At 46.4% G+C, this 25,208-nt stretch overlaps 1 protein-coding gene across 1 annotated transcript; it reads left to right on the top strand.

Annotated features, from left to right (window-relative positions):
- Positions 1-618: 618 nt before the first annotated feature.
- On the top strand, positions 619-25,208 carry LOC119935586 (histone PARylation factor 1). The gene is made up of 8 exons (XM_038754975.1): positions 619-686; positions 7,913-8,072; positions 10,467-10,656; positions 12,134-12,232; positions 16,211-16,361; positions 16,991-17,078; positions 18,807-18,979; positions 24,914-25,208. Exons 1-8 carry the CDS (start codon positions 639-641, stop codon positions 25,043-25,045), a joined length of 1,041 nt encoding a protein of 346 aa, XP_038610903.1. The 5' UTR covers positions 619-638; the 3' UTR covers positions 25,046-25,208.

The following is a 25,208-nucleotide window of genomic DNA, read 5'->3' as shown; positions in this document are numbered from 1 at the left end:
AGTAAATGAATGAGTGAGTGAATGAATGAGTGAGTGAGTGGGTGAGTGAACGAAGAATGAATGAATGAATGAGTGAGCGAATGAATGATGAATGAGTGAGTGAATGAATGATGAATGAATGAGTGAGTGAGTGGGTGAGTGAACGAAGAATGAATGAATGAATGAGTGAATGAATGATGAATGAATGAGTGAATGAATGAACGAAGAATGAATGAATGAATGAGTGAATGAATGAGTGAGTGGGTGAGTGAATGAAGAATGAATGAAGAATGAATGAATGAGTGAGTGAATGAATGAACGAAGAATGATGAATGAATGAGTGAGTGAGTGAGTGAATGAACGAAGAATGGATGGGTGGATGGATGGACGGATGGATGAATGAATGAATGTCAGTCATCGTCACTATTCTTCTAGGCGTGCTGAGGGGAGGGGGAGGGAGATTGGCTGGCGCCGTCCGGGGGGCGGGGCCTCCCCGTCCCGGCGGGCGGCTGCGCCTTCCGATTGGTGGGCGGGGAGAGCTCGCGCCACCGGAAGGAGTTTCCGGCCGCGGCCGGAAGTCGCTCCCGCCGCCATGGCGGCCGGCTGAGGGGGGAGGAGGAGGAGGAGGCCTGAGGGGGAGGAGGAGGAGGAGGAGGAGGATGACAGGCGGCGGGAAGCGCAGGACGCGGCCGGCGCCGGCCGACCAGGTACTGACCATCATGGCGTTCGTTCATTCCATCAATCAATCAATCAATCGTATTTATTGAACGCTTACTGTGTGCAGAGCACTGGACTAAGCGCTTGGGAAGTCCAAGTTGGCAACACACAGAGGCGGTCCCTACCCAACAGTGGGCTCACGGTCTAAAAGGGGGAGACGGAGAACAAAACCAAACATACTCACAAAATAAAATAAATAGAATAGATAGGTATAGGTAAAATAGATAGAGTAATAAATCTGTACAAACATATATCCATATCTACAGGTGCTGTGGGGAAGGGAAGGAGGTAAGATGGGGGCGATGGAGAGGGGGACGAGGGGGAGAGGAAGGAAGGGGCGTATTTCTTGTCATGATAATAATAATGCCATTTAGTGAGCGCTTACTCTGTGCAAAGCACTGTTCTAAGCGCTGGGGAGGTTACAGGGTGATCACGTCGTCCCACGGGGGGCTCACAGTCTTCAACTCGTCCTTCCCAAGCGCTTAGTCCAGTGCTCTGCACACAGTAAGCGCTCAATAAATACGATTGATTGATTGATTCATCCCCGTTTTACAGATGAGGGAACTGAGGCCCAGAGAAGTCACGTGACTTGCCCAAAGTCACACAGCTGACAATTGGCAGAGCTGGGATTTGGACCCAGGACCTCTGACTCCAAAGCCCGGGATCTTTCTAATAATAATAATAATAATAATAGTGGCATTTATTAAGCGCTTACTCTGTACAAAGCGCTGTTCTAAGCGCTGGGGGAGGTTACCAGGTGATCAGGTTGTCCCACGTCAGGCTCACCGTCTTCATCCCCATTTTACAGATGAGGTAACCGAGGCACAGAGAAGTGAATTGATTTGCCCAAAGTCACACAGCTGACAAGTGGCGGAGCTGGGATGTGAACTCATGACCTCTGACCCCCAAGCCCGGGCTCTTTATAGTAATAATAATAATAATGGTGGCATTCATTAAGCGCTTACTGTGTGCAAAGCACTGTTCTAGGCACTGGGGAGGTTACAAGGTGATCAGGTTGTCCCACGGGGGGCTCACAGCCTTCATCCCCATTTTACAGATGAGGGAACTAAGGCCCAGAGAAGTGAAGTGACTTGCCCAAAGTCACACAGCTGACAAGTGGCAAAGCTGGGATTTGAACCCATGACCTCTGACTACCAAGCCCGGGCTCTTTATAATAATAATAATGGTGGCATTTGTTAAGCGCTTACTATGTGCAAAGCACTGTTCTAAGCGCTAGGGAGGTTACAAGGTGATCAGGTTGTCCCATGGGGGGGCTCACAGCCTTCATCCCCATTTTACAGATGAGGTAACTGAGGCACAGAGAAGTGAATTGATTTGCCCAAAGTCACACAGCTGACAAGTGGTGGAGCTGGGATTTGAACCCATGACCTCTGACTCCCAAGCCCGGGATCTTTATAATAATAATAATAATAATAATAATGGTGGCATTTGTTAAGCGCTTACTATGTTCAAAGCACTATTTTAAGCGTTGGGGAGGTTACAGGGTGATCAGGTTGCCCCACAGGGGGCTCACAGTCTTCATCCCCATTTTACAGATCAGGGAACTGAGGCCCAGAGAAGTGAAGTGACTTGCCCAAAGTCACACAGCTGACAAGTGGCGGAGCTGGGATTTGAACCCATGACCCCTGACTCCAAAGCCCGGGCTCTTTCCACTGAGCCGTTATTGTTACTATTAATATTATTATCAGTGATAATCATAATTATTGAGTGCTTAAGCGCTTGGAAAGTCCACTCGAACAGTCAATATCTCGGGGCGGCCACGGACCTCCTCAGCGCCGGCAGTCACCGGGGACCGGGGGTGGGACTGATGCTGATTGATTATTATCGGGGGATCATTTTTATTATTATCAATAGTAATCGTATTTATTGAACGCTTACTCCGTGCAAAGCACTGTTCTAGGCGCTTGGGAGAGGACAGTGTAGCATCAGACACATTCCCTGCCCACAACGACTTGTACTTCCCAAGCGCTTTGTATAGTGCTCTGCACACAGTAAGCGCTCAATAAATAACAATTGAATGAACGAACAAGCTCTCAGTCTGACGGAGAGACCGACATTAAATCAATAGAGCAATTACAGTATAGGCAGATATTCATTCATTCATTCAATCGTATTTATTGAGCGCTTGCTGTGTGCAGAGCACTGTACTAAGCGCTTGGGAAGTACATAGAGAGACGGTCCCTACCCAACAGCGGGCTCACAGTCTAGAAGGGGGAGACAGATGACAAAACAAAGCATATTAACAAAGTAAAATAAATAGAATAAATATGTACAAGTAAAATAAATAGAGTAATAAATACGCGCAAACATATATACATTCCGGAGAAAATAGATCCATAGATATATTATTGTTATTATTAAGGGCCGTCGAGTTGCTTCCGATTCGTAGCGACTCCATGGATATACTTTCTCCAGAACGTCCAGTCTTGATGATGATGATAATGGTATTTGTTAAGCGCTTACTATGTGCAAAGCACCGTTCTAAGCACTGGGGAGGTTACGAGGTTATCAGGTTGTCCCACGTGGGGCTCACAATTTTAATCCCCATTTTACAGATGAGGTAACTGAGGCACAGTGAAGTGATGTGCCCAAAGTCACACAGCTGACAGTTGGCGGAGCCAGGATTTGAACCCACGACCTCTGACTCCAGAGCCCGGGCTCTTTCCACTGAGCCACGCTGCTTCTCCTAAAATAAATAAATAATTCAGGTTATAGATACGTGATGTGGGGCAACTACGACATGCCCAAAAGGTACGGGTTCAAGTGTCTAGATGACACGGAAGAGAGAACCAGATTCCCAGTCCTGCACTTTATCCGCTCGATTCCGTAAACTCCGTTTATTCCACGGGGTTTCAGCTCTGGGAGCTTCTGTTTCCCTCACAGCCTCTTAAACTGGAATCCAGCTCTTGGCCCGGTGCTCTGCACACAGTATGCACTCATTCATTCATTCATTCAGTCGTATTTATTGAGCACTTACTGTGTGCAGAGCACTGGACTAAGCGCTTGGGAAGTACAAGTTGGATGCGATTGACTCATGTGAAGCAGCGTGGCTTAGTGGAAAGGGCACGGGCATAAAAGTCGGAGGTCGTGGGTTCTAATCCCAGCTCTGCCACTGATCAGCTGTGTGACTTTCGGCAAGTCACTTGACTTCTCTGTGCCTCGGTTACCTCCTCCGTAAAATGGGGATGAAGACTGTGAGCCCCACGTGGGACAACCCGATGACCTTGTATGTACCCCAGTGCTTAGAACAGTGCTCGACACATAGCGCTTAACAAATACCATCGTCATTATTATTATTATACAGTCATATTGGGCGCTTACTGTGTGCAGAGCGCTGTATTAAGCATTTGGGAGAGTACAATATATCAGACACATTCCCTGCCTGAAAAGTTTACAGTCTAGAGGGATTGATTGATTGATTGATTGATTGAATCCTAGCCTTCCTAATCCCATCGCGGCCGGGAAGCCGCCTTGAGGGAACTGAGGCCCAGAGAAGTGGAGTGATTTGCCCAAAGTCACACAGCAACAATTGGCAGAGCTGGGATTTGAACCCATGACCTCTGCCTTCAAAGCCACGGGCTCTTTCCACTGAGCCACGCTGCTTCTCATCCCGCATTCATTCATCCTTTTCTGCCTGCCTGCATTCATTCATTCATTCGTATTTATTGAGTGCTTCCCTTTCCTTCCCTTCCCAGACTGAGCCCCCTCCTTCCTCTGTCCCTCCTCCCCATCCCCCCCCCCCCCGTCCTACCTCCTTCCCCTCCCCACAGCACCTGTATATATGTTTGTACGGATTTATTACTCTATTTATTTATTTTATTGGTACATATTCTATTTATTTTATTTTGTTAATATCTTTTGTTTTGTCGTCTGTCTCCCCCTTCTAGACTGTGAGCCCGCTGTTGGGTAGGGACCGTCTCTAGATGTTGCCAACTTGGACTTCCCAAGTGCCCAGTCCAGTGCTCCGCACACAGTAAGCGCTCAATAAATACGATTGAATGAATGAAAGGTCTGAGCTAAAAGTTGGAGAGCTTCCAAACTGGAGGAAAGGGTCCAGATCCAGCTTTTCTGAGCCACTAACAGTTCAAAACGTGCCACCCCAAGGTCCAGCCCCATCTAAAGACTGGTCCACTGAGAATGTGGGATTGGCAACCAGTGACAGGGGAGTGGAGTTAAAATTTGCACTGAGGCAGGGATAGGTGTTTCTGATATGCCTGAATTTCCTAATTGATTCTCACCCCGAGGCATCTGAAGTTGGAGAAGGGGGTTGGCTCCCTGAAATGTGAGCCCCAAATGTATGGTTCCTCTCCCCCTCGTCCCCCTCTCCATCCCCCCACCTTACCTCCTACCCTTCCCCACAGCACCTGTATATATGTATACATGGTTGTACATATTTATTACTCTATTTATTTATTTATTTAACTTGTACATTTCTATCCTATTTATTTTATTTTGCTGGTACGTTTGGTTCTGTTCTCTGTCTCCCCCTTTTAGACTGTGAGCCCACTGTTGGGTAGGGACTGTCTCTATGTGTTGCCAATTTGTACTTCCCAAGCGCTTAGTACAGTGCTCTGCACATAATAAGCGCTCAATAAATACGATTGATTGATTGATTGATATGGTTGACCTAAGCTTCCTGGCAGGGAACGAAAAGAACCTGCATTTAACTGGATTTTGTCTTCCCCTACCTTCAGCTCTTTTACTGTACTGATGTGAATTCAGTAATATAACCATGAAGAAACAGCCCTGAGCCCAAGCCAGTGGCTATGGATAGAGGGAAGCACTCTTAATACATTCTAGAAATTCATCGTGGGAGAGCTCTTCAGTAAGAGCCAGATGGAATGAAGAAATTTTGCTTTTCCTCGAGCTTAGCCATTGCTTTTGTTTCTGCAGCTCTAACATTTTTGTTTTGAAGCATCTGAGGGTCAAAAGTTCTTCGCCCAGCGGGTGTTTCATCCCAGATTATGCACAGGATAGGATGGGCAGGACCTGTAAGGAAACAGGTTCTGGAAGTGTGCTGCTTTTCCTGTCATCATCATCATCATCATCAATCGTATTTATTGAGCGCTTACTATGTGCAGAGCACTGTACTGAGCGCTTGGGAAGTTCAAATTGGCAACATATAGAGACGGTCCCTACCCAACAGTGGGCTCACAGTCCAAAGAGGGTGCTTCCTACTGGAAGCCTGCTGAGCAATCAATCAATCAATCGTATTTATTGAGCGCGTACTGTGTGCAGAGCACGGTACTAAGCGCTTGGGAAGTATAAGTTGGCAACATACAGAGACAGTCCCTACCCAGCAGTGGGCTCACAGAGCAGGTTAATCTTCTGCTCTGCCCGCTGCTGCTGCCAATCAGTGGTATTTTTTAAGTGCTTGCTATGTGCTGAGCACTGTTCCCAGCACTGGGGTAGATAGAAGGGGATCAGGTTGTCCCCCGTGGGGCTCACAGTCTTCATCCCCGTTTTACAGATGAGGGAACTGAGGCAAAGAGAAGTGACTTGCCCAGAGTCACCGAGCTGGCAAGCTTTGGAGTCGGGATTAGAACCCACGACCTCCGACTCCCAACTCTTTCCGCTAAGCCCCGTTGCTTCTCAGTAGTATTTATTGAGTGCTTGCTCTTTGCAGAGCACTGTACGAAACGTTTGGGAGAGTACAATATGACAGAATTGGTGGGCACGTTCCCGGCCACAACGAGCTCACCACAGCGATAGTATACCCCCCCAAGTATGTACATACATGTTGTTAAGGATGTTATATCCAAATCTGGAGTTAAGCACGGGAGGGGGAAAAATACCTAGAAGGCAAAGAGAGTTAAGCACGTGAGGGGAAAAAGTACCTAGAAGGCAAAGAAAGTTGAAAGTAATATACGATGGCATTTATTAAGCGCTTACTATGTGCAAAGCACTGTGCTAAGTAATATAGGAAGCTAGTAGCTGTCCATGGGTAGCTAAAAGATGGAGAAGGTATGAACACCGAGCGGTTGGTAAGAGTGTTTGGGTAGAGTCAGAGTTGAATTTTTTTTTAATGGTACCTCGTTAAGCCCTTAACTATGTGCCAGGCACTGTACTAAGTGCCGGGGTAGATGGCTCCGTGGAAAGAGCGCGGGCTTTGGAGTCAGAGGTCATGGGTTCAAATCCCAGCTCCACCAATTATCAGCTGTGTGACTTGGGGCAAGTCACTTCTCTGGGCCTCAGTTATCTCCTCTGTAAAATGGGGATGAAGACTGTGAGCCCTCCGTGGAACAACCTGATCACCTTGTAACCTCCCCAGCGCTTAGAACGGTGCTTTGCACATAGTAAGGGCTTAATAAATGCCACCATTATTATTATTATATAAGCCAGTCAGGTTGAACACAGTCCACGTTCGACTTGGGACTCACAGTATTAATCCCCATTTTGCAGATGAGTTACTGAGGCACTTAGTACAAGCGCTCAAGCGCTTAGTACAGTGCTCTGCACATAGTAAGCGCTCAATAAATACGATTGATGATGAGGCACAGAAAAGTTCAGTGACTTGCCCAAAATAATAACAATATTGGCATTTATTAAGCGCTTACTATGTGCAAAGCACTGTTCTATTACTCTATTTTACTTGTACCTATCTATTCTATTTATTTTATTTTGTTAGTATGTTTGGTTTTGTTCTCTGTCTCCCCCTTCTAGACTGTGAACCCACTGTTGGGTAGGGACCGTCTCTATATGTTGCCAACTTGTACTTCCCAAGCGCTTAGTACAGTGCTCTGCACACAGTAAGCGCTCAATAAATACAATTGATTGATTGATTGATTGATTCTAAGCACTGGGGAGGTTGCAAGGTGATCAGGTTGTCCCACGGGGGGCTCACAGTTTTAATCCCCATTTTGCAGATGAGGTAACTGAGGCACAGAGAAGTTAAGTGACTTGCCCAAGGTCACACAGCGGACAGTTGGCAGAGCCGGGATTTGAACCCATGACCTCTGACTCCAAAGCCCGCGCTCTTTCCACTGAGCCGCGCTGCTTCTCTTAATCACACAAGACAGGCGGCGGAGCCAGGATTAGAACCCAGGTCCTCCGACTCTTGGGCCCGGGTTCTTTCCCCTAAACCCCACTGCTTCTCAGTTATGTCGGCTCCAGAGCGCTGCAGCGTTACCACAAGGGGAAAGAAAAAAAAAAAACGTAAGTGGAGAAATGACGCGGTTATGTTGGCAAATTGCAGAGCGAAAAAACTAAAGAGGTGAAGAGGAGACGAGCCAATCGGGCAAGTGTTTCTGACGAGCTGCGCCAGGAAGTGGAAAATCGCTACAGACTCCCAATGCCTGAGGATTTCTACCATTTCTGGAAGTTCTGTGAAGAACTGAATCCTGACAGACCAGCCGGTGAGTGGCCACCTCTGGTGCTCTCCTTCCTGCCCTCTTTATTTTCCCCTCTGGAACTCCCCAGCCGGTCAGGCGCTAGTGTTCGTTCACAGTAAGCCCTTTAATAGATGCCATCGATGGCCAATTTTAAGGCCGAACGGAGCAGAGGTGAAACTGTCATCTAACTAGCTCATCGGGTTCACGTTCGTCTTCTAAAATGGTGTCAGGCGATGCCGGGAGTTGAAGACCACTTGAAAGATCAGGCCATATTATAGCAAGTAGAGTGCGTGGAGGAAAAGAAACTTTTTTAATGTAAAAAAAAAGAAGCAGAAGAAGGCAATGGAAACCACTTCCCTATTTTTACCAAGAAGTGGATACACTCCTAGAACGATTGCAGGTGGAGGTGGGGCGTTCTGGGAGAGATGCGTCCACGGAGTCGCTGTGGGTCGGAAACGACTCGACGGCGTATGACAGGGCAAGAAGAAAGGAAGGGCATTTAAAATCACTCATCTTGTTTTTAAATGTGATTCCGTCTTCGGAAAGGAAAATCAAACTCACCAGTTACCCGACCGGCTCTAGGTCCCGGTCGGTCGGTTTCGGAATCTACCAAAGAAATTGGACCGTCAGGGAAAATGGCCTGTGATCTGGTAAAGGCGGCCTCTCTGGAGATGAGCGGAGCGGATTGTTTTTTTGTCCTGCACATGTCCTTCTTAAACTTTGCCTTGTTAGACTCCCCCCTGCCCCTCCGATCCTACGTCTAACAGTACAGTACATCTTAGTACAGTGCTCTGCACACAGTAAGCGCTCAATAAATACGGTTGATTGATCGAACAGACCCGGCCCTGGCTTCCCATTCTGACCCCACACTTGCCTACGGTCCCTCGACTCACGGCAAGGAGGTAAGTTCACGTCCCTGCTTGCCTTGAAAGCCATTCCAGTCCCCCAGCGGGTGAGGGCCTGAGGCATCAGGATCCCCCAAGCTCACTATCATTTTGAAATTTAAATCTGTCTTCCAATAGGCAGATATCCCGGCTTTCTCATCCACCAACCCGGCACGCAATTCCGAAATCCCGGGCCGACCTCCGATGACGGTTGCCAAAGGCCCTCTGGGTCCATCCTGTCCTGTCGTGTAGCAGAAAACAACTTTCTAACCTGTTCACACCACCAACCCTCGTAGGACTTCCCAAGCTTTTCTGGTTGGGGCGGAACTGCTCCGTGGACACCATCCCCTCGGTTTTGACTCTATCTTTCCCGTTTATTGACGTATCAGACTTGGGCTCTCACTAATGTGTCTGCTACTTCTATTGGATTGTACTCTCCCCAGTGCCCTGCACATAATAAGCACTCAGTAAATGCCATTGATTAATTAAAGTCAACATAAATAGCAACCACCGTTCCTTGGCTCTAAATTATTGTACAAAACTTTTTTTTCCTTCAACCTTCTGATATTAAATGTCCTCCTGGAAACTTGAATGCAGTTTGCCTCCTAAGTATTTTTCCACTCTTGGAAATAGCCTTTTTTTTCCCCTAACGAAGCTTGAAATTGACCCAGCCTTTCAGCAGGGCAGTATTATCAGCCTACTTCTTAGAAGAAGGCCAGAAAACTGTTAAGACTGAGCTTGTGCTTCAACTAGCCTTTGGTGGTGGTGGTTTTGTTTAAATAGGAGCAGATTCCCGGAGACGTAAATATGGGATGTAAGTCTCTTAATAAATCTAAACAATTAAATGTCATTCGGGGACTCTAAAGTCTCACAGAACCTCTGGTGATGTTTTGTGATGGTTAATATTCATAGAAAATATCCAACACACTTTAGAAGTAGGCACTTCCAGCTTCTGTGTATTTTAAAAGGATAAACAATCTTTTTTTACTGCGAAAGTAGCTATTTTCACAGTAGGGGAAGCAGCGTGGGTCAGTGGAAAGAGCCCGGGCTTTGGAGTCTGAGGTCGTGGGTTCAAATCCCGGCTCCGCCAATTGTCAGCTGTGTGACTTTGGGCAAGTCACTTCACTGGGCCTTAGTTCCCTCATCTGTAAAATGGGGATGAAGACTGTGAGCCCCCCGTGGGACAACCTGATCACCTTGTAACCTCCCCAGCGCTTAGAACAGTGCTTTGCACATAGTAAGCGCTTAATAAATGCCATTATTATTATTTTGTTGTATTTTGTTTGACAATGTTTCTGTTTCGCGAAAGTGTAGTCATTCTTAAAATCGGGTTCTTTTTACTATTGCAAAATTTGAATTACCTGGTTAACTTTGAGGGTTTCTGAAGCTTTTAAAAAATTCCTTTCAAATATCATATTCCGGACTTATTTCGCATCAGGCGCTACCCTGGCTTCTTTATGAACTCACTGCTTGGGAATAGGACCGCTGACTTCCATAAATGTTGCCCTTTACATGAACTTAATTTTATTTGCAGATGCATTGTCAATAAGCCTGGGACTTCAGCTAGTTGGGCCTTATGATATCCTCGCTGGGAAACACAAAATGCTGAAGAAATCAACAGACCTGAACTTTAACCTTCACTGGAGGTTTTTCTACGATCCCCCAGAGTTCCAGACCGTTATTGTCGGAGACACCAAATCTCAGTATCACATGGGCTACTTCAGGTTAGGACTGCTCAGTGCTGTGTTCCCTCTGTCCCCAGTAAAGAGCTCTTGTTCTCTCTTGACTCCTGGTAGCCAGCCCCTTTGCCAGATGGTCCCTGGGGAGGGATGGTGCGGCGTCTGGGCCCGGAACCGTGGTGGCGACTGCTGATGTCTCGGGAACGTATGGGTCCGGGCTTTGTCCGATCTCGTGGCCGGCCAGCGCGCTCTCCTCCGTCCACGTAGCGCTCGCCTGGCAACCGTGCATCCTGGTCCCCGGGGCAGGAGAGCTCCCGTTCCCATCTGGAAACAGAAAGGCTTGTCTTCCGGACGGTGCCCGGAATGCCTTTGTGCTCCCAGTAGCTTCAGTAGCGGCTTCCCAGTTCCTGGACTGGGTTGGGGCGGGTGTGTCTGTGATGTGGGGTCTTCCCAAATCTGGCAGATGCTGGAAGGGCACGATGAGGGGCTCCCCCATGGCTTGTCCTTCTTGCTCTGCAGGCTATTATTATTATTACTATTACTACTACTAATAATAGTCTGCAGAGCAAGGCTTAATATGTGCCAAGCACTGTTCTAAGCACCAGGGTAGATGCAAGTTCATCAGGTCGGGCACAGCCCTTGTCCACGTGGGGCTCACACTCTTAATCCCCGTTTTGCAGATGAGGGAACTGAGGCACAGAGAAGTGACGAGGTCACACGGCAGCCTTGTGGCGGAGCCAGGATTAGAACTCAGATCCTTCCGACTCCCCAGGCCTGTGCTCTGGATGCCTGTTGAGGTGAAAGGGCTGCTCTCCTGTGTCCTTCCTCCTAGGATGTGGCCTGCCCAGGTGACCTTGAAATGAGGTTTCGTGGCTAAGCTAAAGACACCTTACCCCTTCTCAATAACTAGGAAGGAAAATGGCAAGAGGGAGCTTATTGTCCCCGGGTGCTTCCTGAGATTCATTCATTCATTCAGCCGTATTTATTGAGCGCTTACTGTGTGCAGAACACTGGACTAAGCGCTTGGGAAGTCCAAGTCGGCAACGTATAGAGACGGTCCCTACCCAACAATGGGCTCACAGTCTAGAAGGGGGAGACAGACGACAATACAAAACGTGGACAGGTGTCAAAATCGTCAGAACAAATAGAATTATAGCTATAATGCACATCATTAACAAAATAAATAGAATAGTAAATATGTACAAGTAAAATAAATAGAGTAATAGATCTGTACAGATATATACAAGTGCTGTGGGGAGGGGAAGAAGGTAAGGCGGGGGATGGGGAGGAGGAGAGGACACTGGGCTAGCAGAGGTGAGAATGTGGCAAGGAATGCAGAGCCAAATAGAAAGATAAACGATTCTTGTTCACGGAAGATTCCCACTGCTGCTAGGAATAATGCACCTTATTCTGTCCGTGGGCTTTGTGGAAAAGCCGTGTCACAGCTCTCGTGACATGCAAACGGTAAATGCGATCTGTTCCACAGAAATGGGTGTCTGATTGTTTCTCTGTCGCTTTCCAGAGACACACCAGAGGACTTTCCAGTGTGCGTAGCTGCAAATGAGGCCAAGAAAAGCTGTACGATCGCTCAACTTGGAGAAAATGTGTTTGCTGCAGTCAAGTGAGTCATAGCTCTTCCTCCTAGTCTCCCCCTCAAAACAAACTGAATTCATTCCTTCTGCGGCAAGGCAGGGGACTTGAGCTCCTGGAGCCGGACCCTGGTTTTGCCAGCCTCTAACCCTTCTCCTTGCTCCGCACCTGGCCACTCTGAGGCTGTATATATGTATATATGTTTGTACATATTTATTACTTACTTATTATTTATTTGTACATATTATTTTATTTTGTTAGTATGTTTGGTTTTGTTCTCTGTCTCCCCCTTTTAGACTGTGAGCCCACTGTTGGGTAGGGACTGTCTCTATATGTTGCCAATTTGTACTTCCCAAGCGCTTAGTATGGTGCTCTGCACATAGTAAGTGCTCAATAAATACGATTGATGATGATGATGATGATGATTACTCTATTTATTTTACTTGTACATATCTATTCTATTTATTTTATTTTGTCAATATGTTTGGTTTTGTTCCCTGTCTCCCCCTTCTAGACTGTGAGCCCACTGTTGGGTCTCTATGTGTTGCCAACTTGCACTTCCCAAGCGCTTAGTACAGTGCTCTGCACACAGTTAGCGCTCAATAAATACGATTGATTGATTGATTGATGGGTGCGAAAAGGTCAGAACCGCAGATCCGTCCCTCCCTGCCCTCGAGTGGCTGCGTTATGACCTCCCCATTCTCACGCTCTCCCACCTTGGGGCTGCCACAGAGATGGAGGGCAGGGAAAATGTCTACCAACTCCGTTATATTGCACTCTCCTAATCGCTTAGTACAGGGCTCTGCACACAGTAAGCGCTCAATAAATACGATTGATTGATTGATTGGTGCGATGAGGTCAGAACCGCAGATCTGTCCCTCCCTGCCCTCGGGTGGCTGCGTTATGACCTCCCCATTCTCACGCTCTCCCGCCTTGGGGCTGCCACAGAGATGGGAGGGCAGGGAAAATGTCTACCAACTCCATTATATTGCTGTCTCATAATCGTTTAGTACAGGGCTCTGCACTCAGTAAGAGCTCAATAAATAAGGATGGATCGACTGAGAGATGGCCTCTTAACCCTGTTTCAGGTCCCTGGGCCGTGGCTACTGCTGCGGTGGGGCAAACCTGGAGATTCCCCTGGGGCAGTAGAAGAGAAGCAGCACGGCCTAATGGATTGAACACGTGCCTGGGAGCCAGAAGGATCTGGGTTCTAGTCCTGGCTCTGCCACTTGTCTGCTGTGTGACCTTGGGCAAGTCACTTAGCTTCTCAGTTACCTCCTCTCTAAAATAGGGATGAAGACCGTCAGCCTCATGGGAAACAGGGATTGTGTCCAACCTGGTTAGCTGGTATCTCTCCCAGTGCTTAGAACAGTGCCTGGCAGCGTGGCTCAGTGGAAAGAGCACGGGCTTTGGAGTCAGAGATCATGGGTTCAGATCCTGACGCCGCCAATTGTCAGCTGTGTGACTTTGGGCAAGTCACTTAACTTCTCTGTGCTTCAGTACCCTCATCTGTAAAATGGGGATTAAGACTGTGAGCCCCATGTGGGACAACCTGATCACCTTGTATCCCCCCAGCACTTAGAACAGTGCTTGGCACATAGTAAGCGCTTAACAAATACCATTATTATTATTAGTATTATTATTTTAGTAAGCACTTAACAAATACCATAAAGAAGAAGAAGGAGAGGGGCTGTGGCATCCAGGATGCCCAGGGCCGGGACCCCCAGCTCAGGAACTGGGAACCCAACAGAAGCCGCCCTTTTCTCTTCTCCTCAGTTGTGGAGAAGGCGTGACCTTAGGGAGAGAGGATGGTTTCGGTGTCAGGGTAGCCTTCCCAGTCTCTGCCTTCCGTCCTCCTCATTCTGCTCATTCTCTTGTGGGATTTCTTTTTATTCATTCAATCATATTTATTGAGCGCTTACTGTGTGCAGAGCACTGTACTAAGCGCTTGGGAAGTCCAAGTTGGCAACATCTAGAGACGGTCCCTACCCAACAGTGGGCTCACTGTCTAGAAGGGGGAGACAGAGAACAAAACAAAACATATTAACAAAATAAAATCAATAGAATAAAATGTACAAATAAAATAGAGTAATAAATCCGTACAAACATGTATACATATATACAGGTGCTGTGGGGAGGGGAAGGAGGTAAGGCTGGGGGGATGGAGAGGGGGAGGAGGGGGAGAGGAAGGAGCGGGCTCAGTCTGTTATTGCTTTGTTTCTTCAGAAAAGAGCCTCCGGTCTCACCTGATGAACTTTTTGGGTGTTCATTTAGACCGTATCCCACTAGGGTGACTTTACAAGCGCTTAGTACAGTGCTCTGCACACAGTAAGCGCTCAATAAATACGATTGATTGATTGGAAGCTTTTCTCCGCATGGATTCCCCTTTCCCTTAAGGCAAAGCCGAACTCCAGCACTCCAGGGCCCGTGAATTAGTTTGTTCCGTGCTCCTCCGGCACTTTTCTGAACGGGGCTTGGTTGGCGAATGCCATTTCCCTATGATTACATGCCTAGGTACCAAATTGAGCAGAAAATAAGTTCCAGGAAGCACCTATCAGACCTTCTTCCCAAGCCACAAATAGGTACTGGTTCATAGCTCATTGCCCCCGTCTCTGCAGGAAGTCTTCAGGCCTCTTGAGCTCTGCAGGTGTTCTGAGATGGTTTGGAAAGATTTGTTTTTCATGTTGGCAGCATTAGGGCCCAAATCAAAACATCTTATCCATTTTATTTTATAGGGTGAACAAAAGTGTTGATGAGACCTTACCCGCGTGGTTAACCCGGTTACCTCAGAATCAATAAGTACGATTGAATAAAAAGAATAAAAACTTCACCAGCCTTGGGAAAACATGGTTCTGAATGGCAATATTAATACTAATAGTATTTCTTAAGCGCTTACTATGTGCCAGGCACTGTACTTTGTACTTCCCAAGTGCTTAGTACAGTGCTGTGCACACAGTAAGTGCTCAATAAGTACGATTGATTGATTACAAGCAAATCGGGGTTGGAGGCAGTCCCTGTCTCACGTGGGGCTCATGATCTCAATCGCCATTTTACAGATGAGGTACCGGAGGCACAGAGAAGTGAAGCGACTTGCCCAGGGTCACACAGCAGACACGTGATCCATCTATCTAGGAGCCTGTAGTTTTCTTTTTAGGCTTGCCAGTAATGAAAGTGAAATTTATACATTTCGTTAAGTAGATACCTCAGCTATGTGCTGGCCTTTAACACTCCCCAGCTCCTCAGAGTTTGGCCCTCCTGTTTTAACCATTCCGGACCAGTTGAAATAGTTCCAGGAGCAAAATACACATTCTTTTAAAATAACCCTTTCTTGGTTTTGTTCAAAAAAGTCCGTGTCTAATGGGTAAAGTAGTTCTGCAGTTTCTTTGAAGGAAGGTTTTGTGGGATTTGGAACCACTTGGGCCAGACAAAGCTCGTGGGCTGGGAATGTATCTTTTGATCGTGGTATTCTCCCAACCACTTAGTACAGTGCTCTGCCCATGGTAAGCACGCAGGAAATACAACTGAATGAATGAATAATTTCTGCTTTAAAGCAGTTTTCTTCCACGAGTTGAGTCCCGATGTTTTGGTTGTTGTTTTTTTTAATCCGCATCCTCTCTTCTAGAAGATCTCTACTCAGGGCCTTAGCCTGGGTCGTAGTGGAAGAGTTGAGACAACCAGGAGTGCAGAATGTAATGAGTTAATAACCGGGCGCATTCTTTTAGAGCTCTGAGTTTTCTAATGATCAAATCATCATCATCAATCGTATTTATTGAGCGCTTACTATGTGCAGAGCACTGTACTAAGCGCTTGGGAAGTACAAATTGGCAACATATAGAGACAGTCTCTACCCAACAGTGGGCTCACAGTCTAAAAGGGGGAGACAGAGAACAAAACATATTAACAAAATAAAATAAATAGAATAAATATGTGCAAGTAAAGTAAATAGAGTAATAAATACATACAAATGAGATGATCAGCGGTGTAATGAGAACATTCCCTTCTGTTTCAGATTGTTTTTATCGAAAAAGCTGAAGGACGTAACAGATAAGAAGAAGAGCTGTCTTTTGAGAAACATAGATGAAAAACTAACAGAAGCAGCCAAAGACTTAGGTTATTCCCTGGAACAGAGGACCGTGAAGATGAAACAGAGAGAGAAAAAAGTATGGTTTAAAACCTCCCGAGCTGATAACATATAAAGTGTGATTTTTTTTTTCCTTTTCCTTTCCACTTCATAGAGAAGCAGCATGGCCTAGTGGATAGAACACGAGCCTGGGAGTTAGAAAGACCCGGGTTCTAATCCAGCCCCCGCCACTTGTCTGCTGTGTGACATTGGGCAGTTGGGCACACTTCTCTGTGCTTCAGTTACCTCATCTGTAAAATGGAGATTGACAGAGCCCCATGTGGGGCACGGACCGAGTCCAACCTGATTAGCTTTTACCTATCCCATCACTTAGTACAGTGCCTGCGCTTAGAACAGTGCTTTGCACATAGTAAGCGCTTAATAAATGCCATTATTATTATTATTATCATTATTGACAAATACCACTAAAAAAATTTCTTGTTGCTCTGGATTTTGAAGGACATGAAATCACAACTTTATCAATTCGCCTTGAATTCCCCAAGGCAAAATGCTAGGAATTGCCCGTTTTAGGATGTGAAAGGAGGGTGGGAGGAGGGAGACGTTGTGTCGTCTGCTCTTTTACGTCTCTAGGTCTATTTACTGTGACAGTTCTGCTTTTCTTCTTTAATTTTTTTTAAACTCCCTTGGTGACTTTTTCCTGGGATTTAGGTGGTGACCAAGACCTTCCATGGAGCAGGCCTCGTTGTCCCCATCGATAAAAATGATGTCGGCTACAGAGAGCTCCCTGAAACCGATGGTAAGCTACTTCTCGAAAGTGGTAGTTGAGGTTTTTGTTTGTTATGAGGGGGTAGATTTGTAGGCAAATGCTTGATGGCTCTGGTCTTCCTTTAGCAATCCAAGATACTAACCTTCATTCTCAAAATATCGTTTGTTTTTTCCTGCTCCCTCTATGGCATCATAGACCACTCATTTAGTAATGAATCAATCCATTTATTAGGCACCCTTATAGGTCCAGGGTTTGTTTGGGGGTTTTTTTGTTTGGTTTTTTTGCGGGGTGGGGGGTTTGCCCTCGTCGACCTGGAAACTTCAGCAGTTGGCCTGGAAGTCTGGCCCGGGCTCTGCTGATTTCTTAATTTTTTATTTCATGATAACATACTCAAAAAGTAATTCCATACCTATGAAAAGCTAATTGTTAGTTTTCCCTGTCAAAATGTAAAACTCTTTAAGTAGAGAGATCGTGTCTTTTCCACCTGTTGTACTCTCCAAAACACTTAGTACAGTGATCTTTGAACACTGGGGGCTCATTTTAATACTGTTGATTGAAAACTCGGCTTTGGAAATGGCTGTGTTTGGCTTGGGTCTCGGCGCCCAATTCTCCTCCAAGGCAATTCCCTATGGGTTGGAACTGTTCGCAGCGCCCGGACTCAAAGCTAGCTGCCCCTAGCACCTGTGGGTGGCTTCTCACTGGCAAGTTGGATCGATGTGACACAATTTCTCACCTCCCCAGTCTCATACAGACCTCCCATATGGATCTATTACTCTATTTATTTATTATTACTCTATTTATTTATTTATTACTCTATTTATTTATTACTCTATTTATTTATTTATTACTCTATTCCTCTATTTTATTTGTACATATCTGTTCTATTTATTTTACTTTGTTAGTATGTTTGGTTTTGTTCTCCGTCTCCCCCTTTTAGACTGTGAGCCCACTGTTGGGTAGGGACTGTCTCTGTATGTTGCCAATTTGTACTTCCCAAGCGCTTAGTACAGTGCTCTGCACACAGTAAGCGCTCTATAAATACGATTGATGATGATGATGATGATTTGTCTTCCATTGAGGAAGGTGATCTCTGGCTCACGGGCTTGGTATCACACCCCTTTTGAACGGATGTTGAAGCAGAGAGTTAAGGCCCTGAATTATTTGTGCTTTTGCTCAGAGAGAGAGCAAAATTGGCATTTGGGAGCAGACTCTGTGAAGGCCCCCTGGCAGCTCGGGGACCGCTTGCGGACCGCTAAATAAATCACAGCCTGAAAACAAGGCCCTAACCCCGAGCCTTAAATGGCAGTTGTGTTCCCTTTGGGGAGCTTTGCCGAAAAGGACTCGGACGGTGTCTACAATATCAACAAATAACCATTGGCCATTTCATTCTAACATATATTCATTCTATATGAATATATATGGGAAGGCCCAGGAGGCCTTCCCAGACTGAGCTCCTTCCTTCCTCTCCCCCTCTCCATCCCCCCATCTTACCTCCTTCCCTTCCCCACAGCACCTGGATATATGTTTGTACATATTTATCACTCTATTTTACTTGTATATATCTATTCTATTTTATTTTATTTTGTTAGTATGTTTGGTTTTGTTCTCTGTCTCCCCCTTTTCGACTGTGAGCCCAATGTTGGGTAGGGACCGTCTCTATATGTTGCCAATTCGTACTTCCCAAGCGCTTAGTACAGCGCTCTGCACACAGTAAGCGCTCCATAAATACGATTGATTGATTGATTGCTCTTGCCGTAGCTAACCTCAAGAGAATTTGCAAGACGATCGTGGAGGCCCCAAGCGACGACCAGCGAATGAAAGCTTTCGCCCCTCTTCAGGAAATGATGACGTTCGTTCAGTTTGCTAACGACGAGTGCGACTACGGGATGGGACACGAGCTGGGGATGGACCTCTTCTGCTACGGCTCCCACGTGAGTGTGCGGGAGGGACGGGGCCCATCTCAGCTGGCACTCCAGAAGGGGACCGGTTCGAACTCTCCTTCGACAAATAATACCCCAAGAGCAGGACCAGGTCGGTTGTACGAAAGCAGCCCCAATTGCTGGCGAATGTGGGACAGTCGGCGATGGGTTGAACCAGAGACGCTGTGTGGACGGGGTGCGCCCCAAAGAGTCTCCGCTCAGCTTGTGATCATAGTAATGCAGAGCACTGGAGGAGCAGTGTGGCCTAGTGGATCGTATATCAATCATCATCATCATCAATCGTATTTATTGAGCGCTTACTGTGTGCAGAGCACTGGACTAAGCGCTTGGGAAGTACAAGTTGGCAACATGTAGAGACGGTCCCTACCCAGCAGTGGGCTCACAGTCTAAAAGGGGCAGACGGAGAACAATACCAAACGTACTAACAAAATAAAATAAATAGAATACATATGTACAAGTAAAATAAATAGAGTAATAAATATGTATAAAACATATATACATATATACAGGTGCTGTGGGGAAGGGAAGGAGGTAAGATGGGGGGATGGAGAGGGGGACGAGGGGGAGAGGAAGGAAGGGAGAGGCAATCGTATTTATTGAGCGTTTACTGTGTGCAGAGCACTGTACTAAGCACTTGATCGTGTACAGGCGCGGGAGTCGGGAGGACCTGGGTTCCAACCCCGGCTCCACCATGCCTCTGCTGTGAGACCTTGGGCGAGTACCTTCACTTTCCAGGGCCTGAATTCCCTCATTTGTCAAGTGGGGAATCAAGACTCTGAGCCCCGTGTGGGACGAGGACCGCATCCAACATGATTAGCTTTTATCTTTCCCAGCGCTTAGCATAATAGTAACGATGATGGCATTTGTTAAGCGCTTACTATGTGCCAAGCACTGTTCTAAGCGCTGGGGGGGATACAAGGTGATCAAGTCGCCCCACGTGGAGCTCACAGTCTTAATCCCCATTTTACAGATGAGGTAACTGAGGCTCAGAGAAGTTCCCCCTCGTCCCCCTCTCCATCCCCCCCATCTTACCTCCTTCCCTACCCCACAGCACCTGTATATATGTTTGTACATATTTATTACTCTATTTTACTTGTACATATCTATTCTATTTATTTTATTTTGTTAGTATGTTTGGTTTTGTTCTCCGTCTGCCCCTTCTAGACTGTGAGCCCACTGTTGGGTAGGGACTGTCTCTATATGTTGCCAACTTGCACTTCCCAAGCGCTTAGTACAGTGCTCTGCACACAGTAAGCGCTCAATAAATACGATTGATTGATTAAGTGACTTGCCCAAGGTCACACAGCAGACATGTGGTGGAGCAGGGATTCGAACCCGTGACCTCTGACTCCAAAGCCCGTGCCCTTTCCACTGAGCCACACTGCTTCATAGCATAGTGCCCGGCACAGAGTGAGCGTTTAACAAATACCTTTTTTTTTTTCCAAGGCACTTGGAAAATCCGAGTGGATCATCCTCCTCCTCATCGATGGTATTTATCGAGCACTTACTGTGTGAGGAGCACTGTACTGTCATGGGTGTCTAATCCCGGTTCCGCCGTCTGTCTGCTTTGTGACCTTGGGCAACTCGCTTTGCTTCTCTGTGCCTCAGTTACCTCACCTGCAAAATGGGGATCGAGACTGTGAGCCCCACGTGGGACAGGGAACGTGTCCAACCCCATTTGCTTGTATCCACCACAGCGTTTAGTAATAATAATAATAATAATAATGACATTTATTAAGCGCTTACTATGTGCAGAGCACTGTTCTAAGCGCTGGGTACAGTGCCTGGCACACAGTAAGCACTTAACAAATACCATAATTATTATTATTACCACATAACAAAATTGGCAGACACGTTCTCTGAGCTTACAGTCTAGGATGGATAGCAGGGGTAACTTTGGAAACTACATATTTAGTTTCTGTTTTCCTCACAGATCAACCTCCCTTATCACTTTTAAGCCACTAACTGTTTTGGCTATGATATATAGTTGATGATGATGATGATGATGGCATTTGTTAAGCGCTTACTATGTGCAAGGCACTGTTCTAAGCGCTGGGGTGGGGGGGGGATACAAGGTGATCAGGTTGTCCCGCGTGGGGCTCACAGTCATCATAGAACAATAAACAGACACATTCTTTGCCCAAAAGGAGCCTACAGTCTAAAGGGGAAGACAGACACTTATAAATAAATATAAATATAAATAAATAAATCTATATAAATATAAATAAATTTATATAAATATTAATTTATAATATAAATATACTTATATAAATTTATATTTATTTATGATATATAATTATAATAATTTATATAATAAATATATAATTTATAATGTATGATATATTTAATTTATAATATAAATTTATATTTATAATATAAATTAAATATAAATATAATTTATATTTACATATAAATATTTTTACATAAATGTATAAATAAATGTAAATAAATTACAGATATGTACATAAATTACAGGAAGGGTCTGTTTCCCGGGGGTGGTCTATTATACAGGGGAAATTAGTCCACACAGCACTTAGTGTCCACATCAAGTAAGCGCTCAGCACATATTATTATTACTATTATTATTATTATTATTAATAGGCTCTCAATGAATTTTGGTAACACTGCTCGACTCCAGTCTCCTCTTCCTAACCCCTACTAAGTTCCAGGCACTGTGCTAAGCACTGGGAAGATACAAGCAAATCTGGTTGGACACGGTCCCTTAAATATTATACAGTAGTGCTGATGAGAGGCATCCAGATACCCCGAAAGAACTTCCCTTTCTGTAACTGGCATAGCGGTTTTCGCCGTTTTCCGTCGGCCGAATTTAGGCCGTAGGAGGCTTAAAAATCCCTGGAGCACGGTCTGGAATCCGCCATGGGGAAACTGGCCGATCAGGAAGCTCCCCCCCGCTTTAAGAGTTTGGCTCTTGGGAAAGGCACCGGAGCCGCGCGCCGCGGTCCTCGGACGAAGCGTGCGTGGGGAGGAGCCCCTTGGGTAATAATAATAATAATAATGATAATAACCATAATAATAATAATGGCATTTATTAAGCACTTACTATGTGCAAAGCACCGTTCTAAGCGCTGGGGAGGTTACAAGGCGATCAGGTTGCCCCACGGGGGGCTCACAGTCTTCATCCTCATTTTACGGATGAGGGAACTGAGGCCCAGAGAAGAGACGTGACTTGCCCAAAGTCACACAGCTTAGAATTGGCGGAGCTGGGATTTGAACCCATGACCTTTGACTCCAGAGCCCGTGCTCTTTCCCCCTGAGCCAGGCTGCTTCCCCTGTAGCCTGTGCTGATCTGACATCCAGATACGTTGCCAACTTGTGCTTCCCAAGCGCTCGGTACGGTGCTCCGCACACAGTAAGCGCTCCGTAAATAGGATTGAATGAATCCGACATTGAGCTCCTGGGGCCGGGCCGGGCCGTTTCAGCCCGTGCGCGACCAAGGCCTCGTCCCCTCCGGGCCACTGACCGTCACGGCTCTGGTCTCGCCGGCGGCATATGGAACGGGAGGCGGGCAGCAGCTCCACTCGGGCCGCGCGGACCGTCCGTGGGGGACGTCCTGGTCTCCCGTTGTGAGCGCTCAGGATTTCCCGACTGGGGTTTGGGGGTTTGTGTGTCTGAGGTTGCCAATTGGCCAATTTATGTTGCCAATTTGTACTTCCCAAGCGCTTAGTCCAGTGCTCTGCACATAGTAAGCGCTCAATAAATACGATTGATGATGATGATGATGAGGTTGAATGTTCCAACACCCCTGGTTCACCCGAACCCCCCATTCCTGCACCGGGCCGGCATTGGGGGGGGCCCCTCCTCCTCCCTCCGCGTGAGCACTAAGCGCTCATGAATGAATGACTTCATTCATTCGTCCTCGTCCCCCTCTCCATCCCCCCATCTTACCTCCTTCCCTTCCCCACAGCACCTGTATATATGTTTGTACATATTTGTTACTCTGTTTATTTTACTTGTACCTATCTATTCTATTTATTTTATTTTGTTAGTATGTTTGGTTTTGTTCTCCGTCTCCCCCTTCTAGACTGTGAGCCCACCGTTGGGTAGGGACCGTCTCTATATGTTGCCAACTTGTACTTCCCAAGCGCTTAGTGCAGTGCTCTGCACACAGTAAGCGCTCAATAAATACGATTGATTGATTGGGGGCCCGGGTCCCTCCTCCGGGGGTCCAGGGCCCGAGCTGGCACGGCGTACAAATGTTTGTACGGATTTATTACTCTATTTATTTTACTTGTACATGGTTATTCTGTTCATTTTATTTTGTTAATGAGTTTTGTTTTGTTTTCCATCTCCCCCTTCTAGACCATGAGCCCGCTGTTGGGTAGGGACCGTCTCTAGATGTTGCCAACTTGGACTTCCCAAGCGCTTAGGCCAGCCTTCATTCATTCATTGTCGTATTTGTTGAGCGCTTGCTGTGTGCAGAGCACTGTGCCAAGCACTTGGGAAGTGCAGGTTGGCACCGTGTGGAGGCGGTCCCTGCCCAACAGCGGGCTCACAGTCTAGAAGAATGAATGAAGTCATTCATCATTGTCATCATCAATCGTATTTATTGAGTGCTTACTGTGTGCAGAGCACTGGACTAAGCGCTTGGGAAGTACAAGTCGGCAACATAGAGAGACGGTCCCAACGGTGGGCTTACAGTCTAAAAGGGGAGAGACAGAGAACAAAACCAAACATACTAACAAAATAAAATAAATAGAATAGATATGTACAAGTAAAATAGAGTAACAAATATGTACAAACATATATACAGGTATGTGGGGAAGGGAAGATGGGGGGGATGGAGAGGGGGACGAGGACGAATGAATGAAGTCATTCATTCATGAGCGCTTAGTGCACGGTTGTGCACACAGTAATAATAATAATTATTATTATTCAAAGCCCTACTGAGAGCTCACCTGCTCCAGGAGGCCTTCCCAGACTGAGCCCCCTCCTTCCTCTCCCCCCCCCGCCTTACCTCCTTCCCCTCCCCGCAGCACCTGTATATATGTTTGTACGGATTTATTACTCTATTTATTTTCCTTGTACATGTTTATTCTATTTATTTTAGTTTGTTAATGTGTTTTGTCTTGTTCCCTGTCTCCCCCTTCTAGCCTGTGAGCCCGCTGTTGGGTAGGGACCGTCTCTCTCTGTTGCCAACTTGTACATCCCAAGCGCTCAGGACAGTGCTCTGCACACAGTAAGCGCTCAATAAATACAATTAAATGAATGAATGACGACTACTGTTCGGTAGGGACTGTCTCTATGTGTTGCCAATTTGTACTTCCCAAGCGCTTAGTACAATGCTCTGCACACAGTAAGCGCTCAATAAATACGATTGATTGATTGATTGACTACGCTTGTCTGTCAGCATGAGCTTTTCTCACGGGGCCAGAGTTTCTCTGGCTTTATCTCTCGGCCAGAATTCCTCACTGGGTTGAGGAGGAGTGGGAGACAGAGCCGTTGTTTGGACCTTTCAAGGAAAGCCACTGCTGAGGCGTTGAAACCGAACTTCCTTCCCCTCAACGGAGAAATATCTTCGGGCCCTTGACGGTTAATCTCGCCCCTCTGCCCGGTCCGGAGTTTCGTCGGACGGACCGCGGCCGTTTGGGCCGCCACGTTATTTATTACTCTGTTTATTTATTTATTTATTTATTTTACTTGTACATTTCTATCCTACTTATTTTATTTTGTTGGTATGTTTGGTTCTGTTCTCTGTCTCCCCCTTTTAGACTGTGAGCCCACTGTTGGGTAGGGACTGTCTCTATGAGATGCCAGTTTGTACTTCCCAAGCGCTTAGTACAGTGCTCTGCACATAGTAAGCGCTCAATAAATACGATTGATTGATTGATTGATTGATTGAGTCGGGGCCGGGGTGGGCTGCCGGCGGTCACCGCCTGCTCATGTCATTTTTCTCCCGACTTTCAGTATTTCCACAAGGTCGTCGGGCAGCTCCTACCTCTTGCCTACAATCTGCTAAAGAGGAATCTGTTCGCAGAAATCATCGAAGCTCACCTGGCCAACAGGAATAGAGAAAACGTGGACCAACTCACAGGGTGACTGGAGGAAGAGAACGGCTGTACTTCTGTTTCAAGGGTAATGGTGTCAGTCAAGTCCGTGCTGGTCTATTTTGGCATTGCTGCTACAGCTGTCATTTTTTTTTTTTTAAAAAAAGGTGAAAATAAAAAAAAATGGGGGGTAAATAAAACTTTTTTCTAAAATC

This window comes from Tachyglossus aculeatus, chromosome 12 (assembly GCF_015852505.1).
Source record: "Tachyglossus aculeatus isolate mTacAcu1 chromosome 12, mTacAcu1.pri, whole genome shotgun sequence".
NCBI lineage: Eukaryota > Metazoa > Chordata > Mammalia > Monotremata > Tachyglossidae > Tachyglossus > Tachyglossus aculeatus.
Note: the sequence above shows the minus strand (reverse complement) of the source record. Positions and strands in the feature narration are given on the sequence as shown.

Coding starts and splice junctions, on each gene's coding strand:
- LOC119935586 (XM_038754975.1), top strand. CDS start 639: ATGACAGGCGGCGGGAAGCGCAGGACGCGGCCGGCGCCGGCCGACCAG. Junction 8,073..10,466: donor GAATCCTGACAGACCAGCCG/GTGAGTGGCCAC, acceptor TTTTATTTGCAG/ATGCATTGTCAATAAGCCTG. Junction 18,980..24,913: donor TCTTCTGCTACGGCTCCCAC/GTGAGTGTGCGG, acceptor CCCGACTTTCAG/TATTTCCACAAGGTCGTCGG.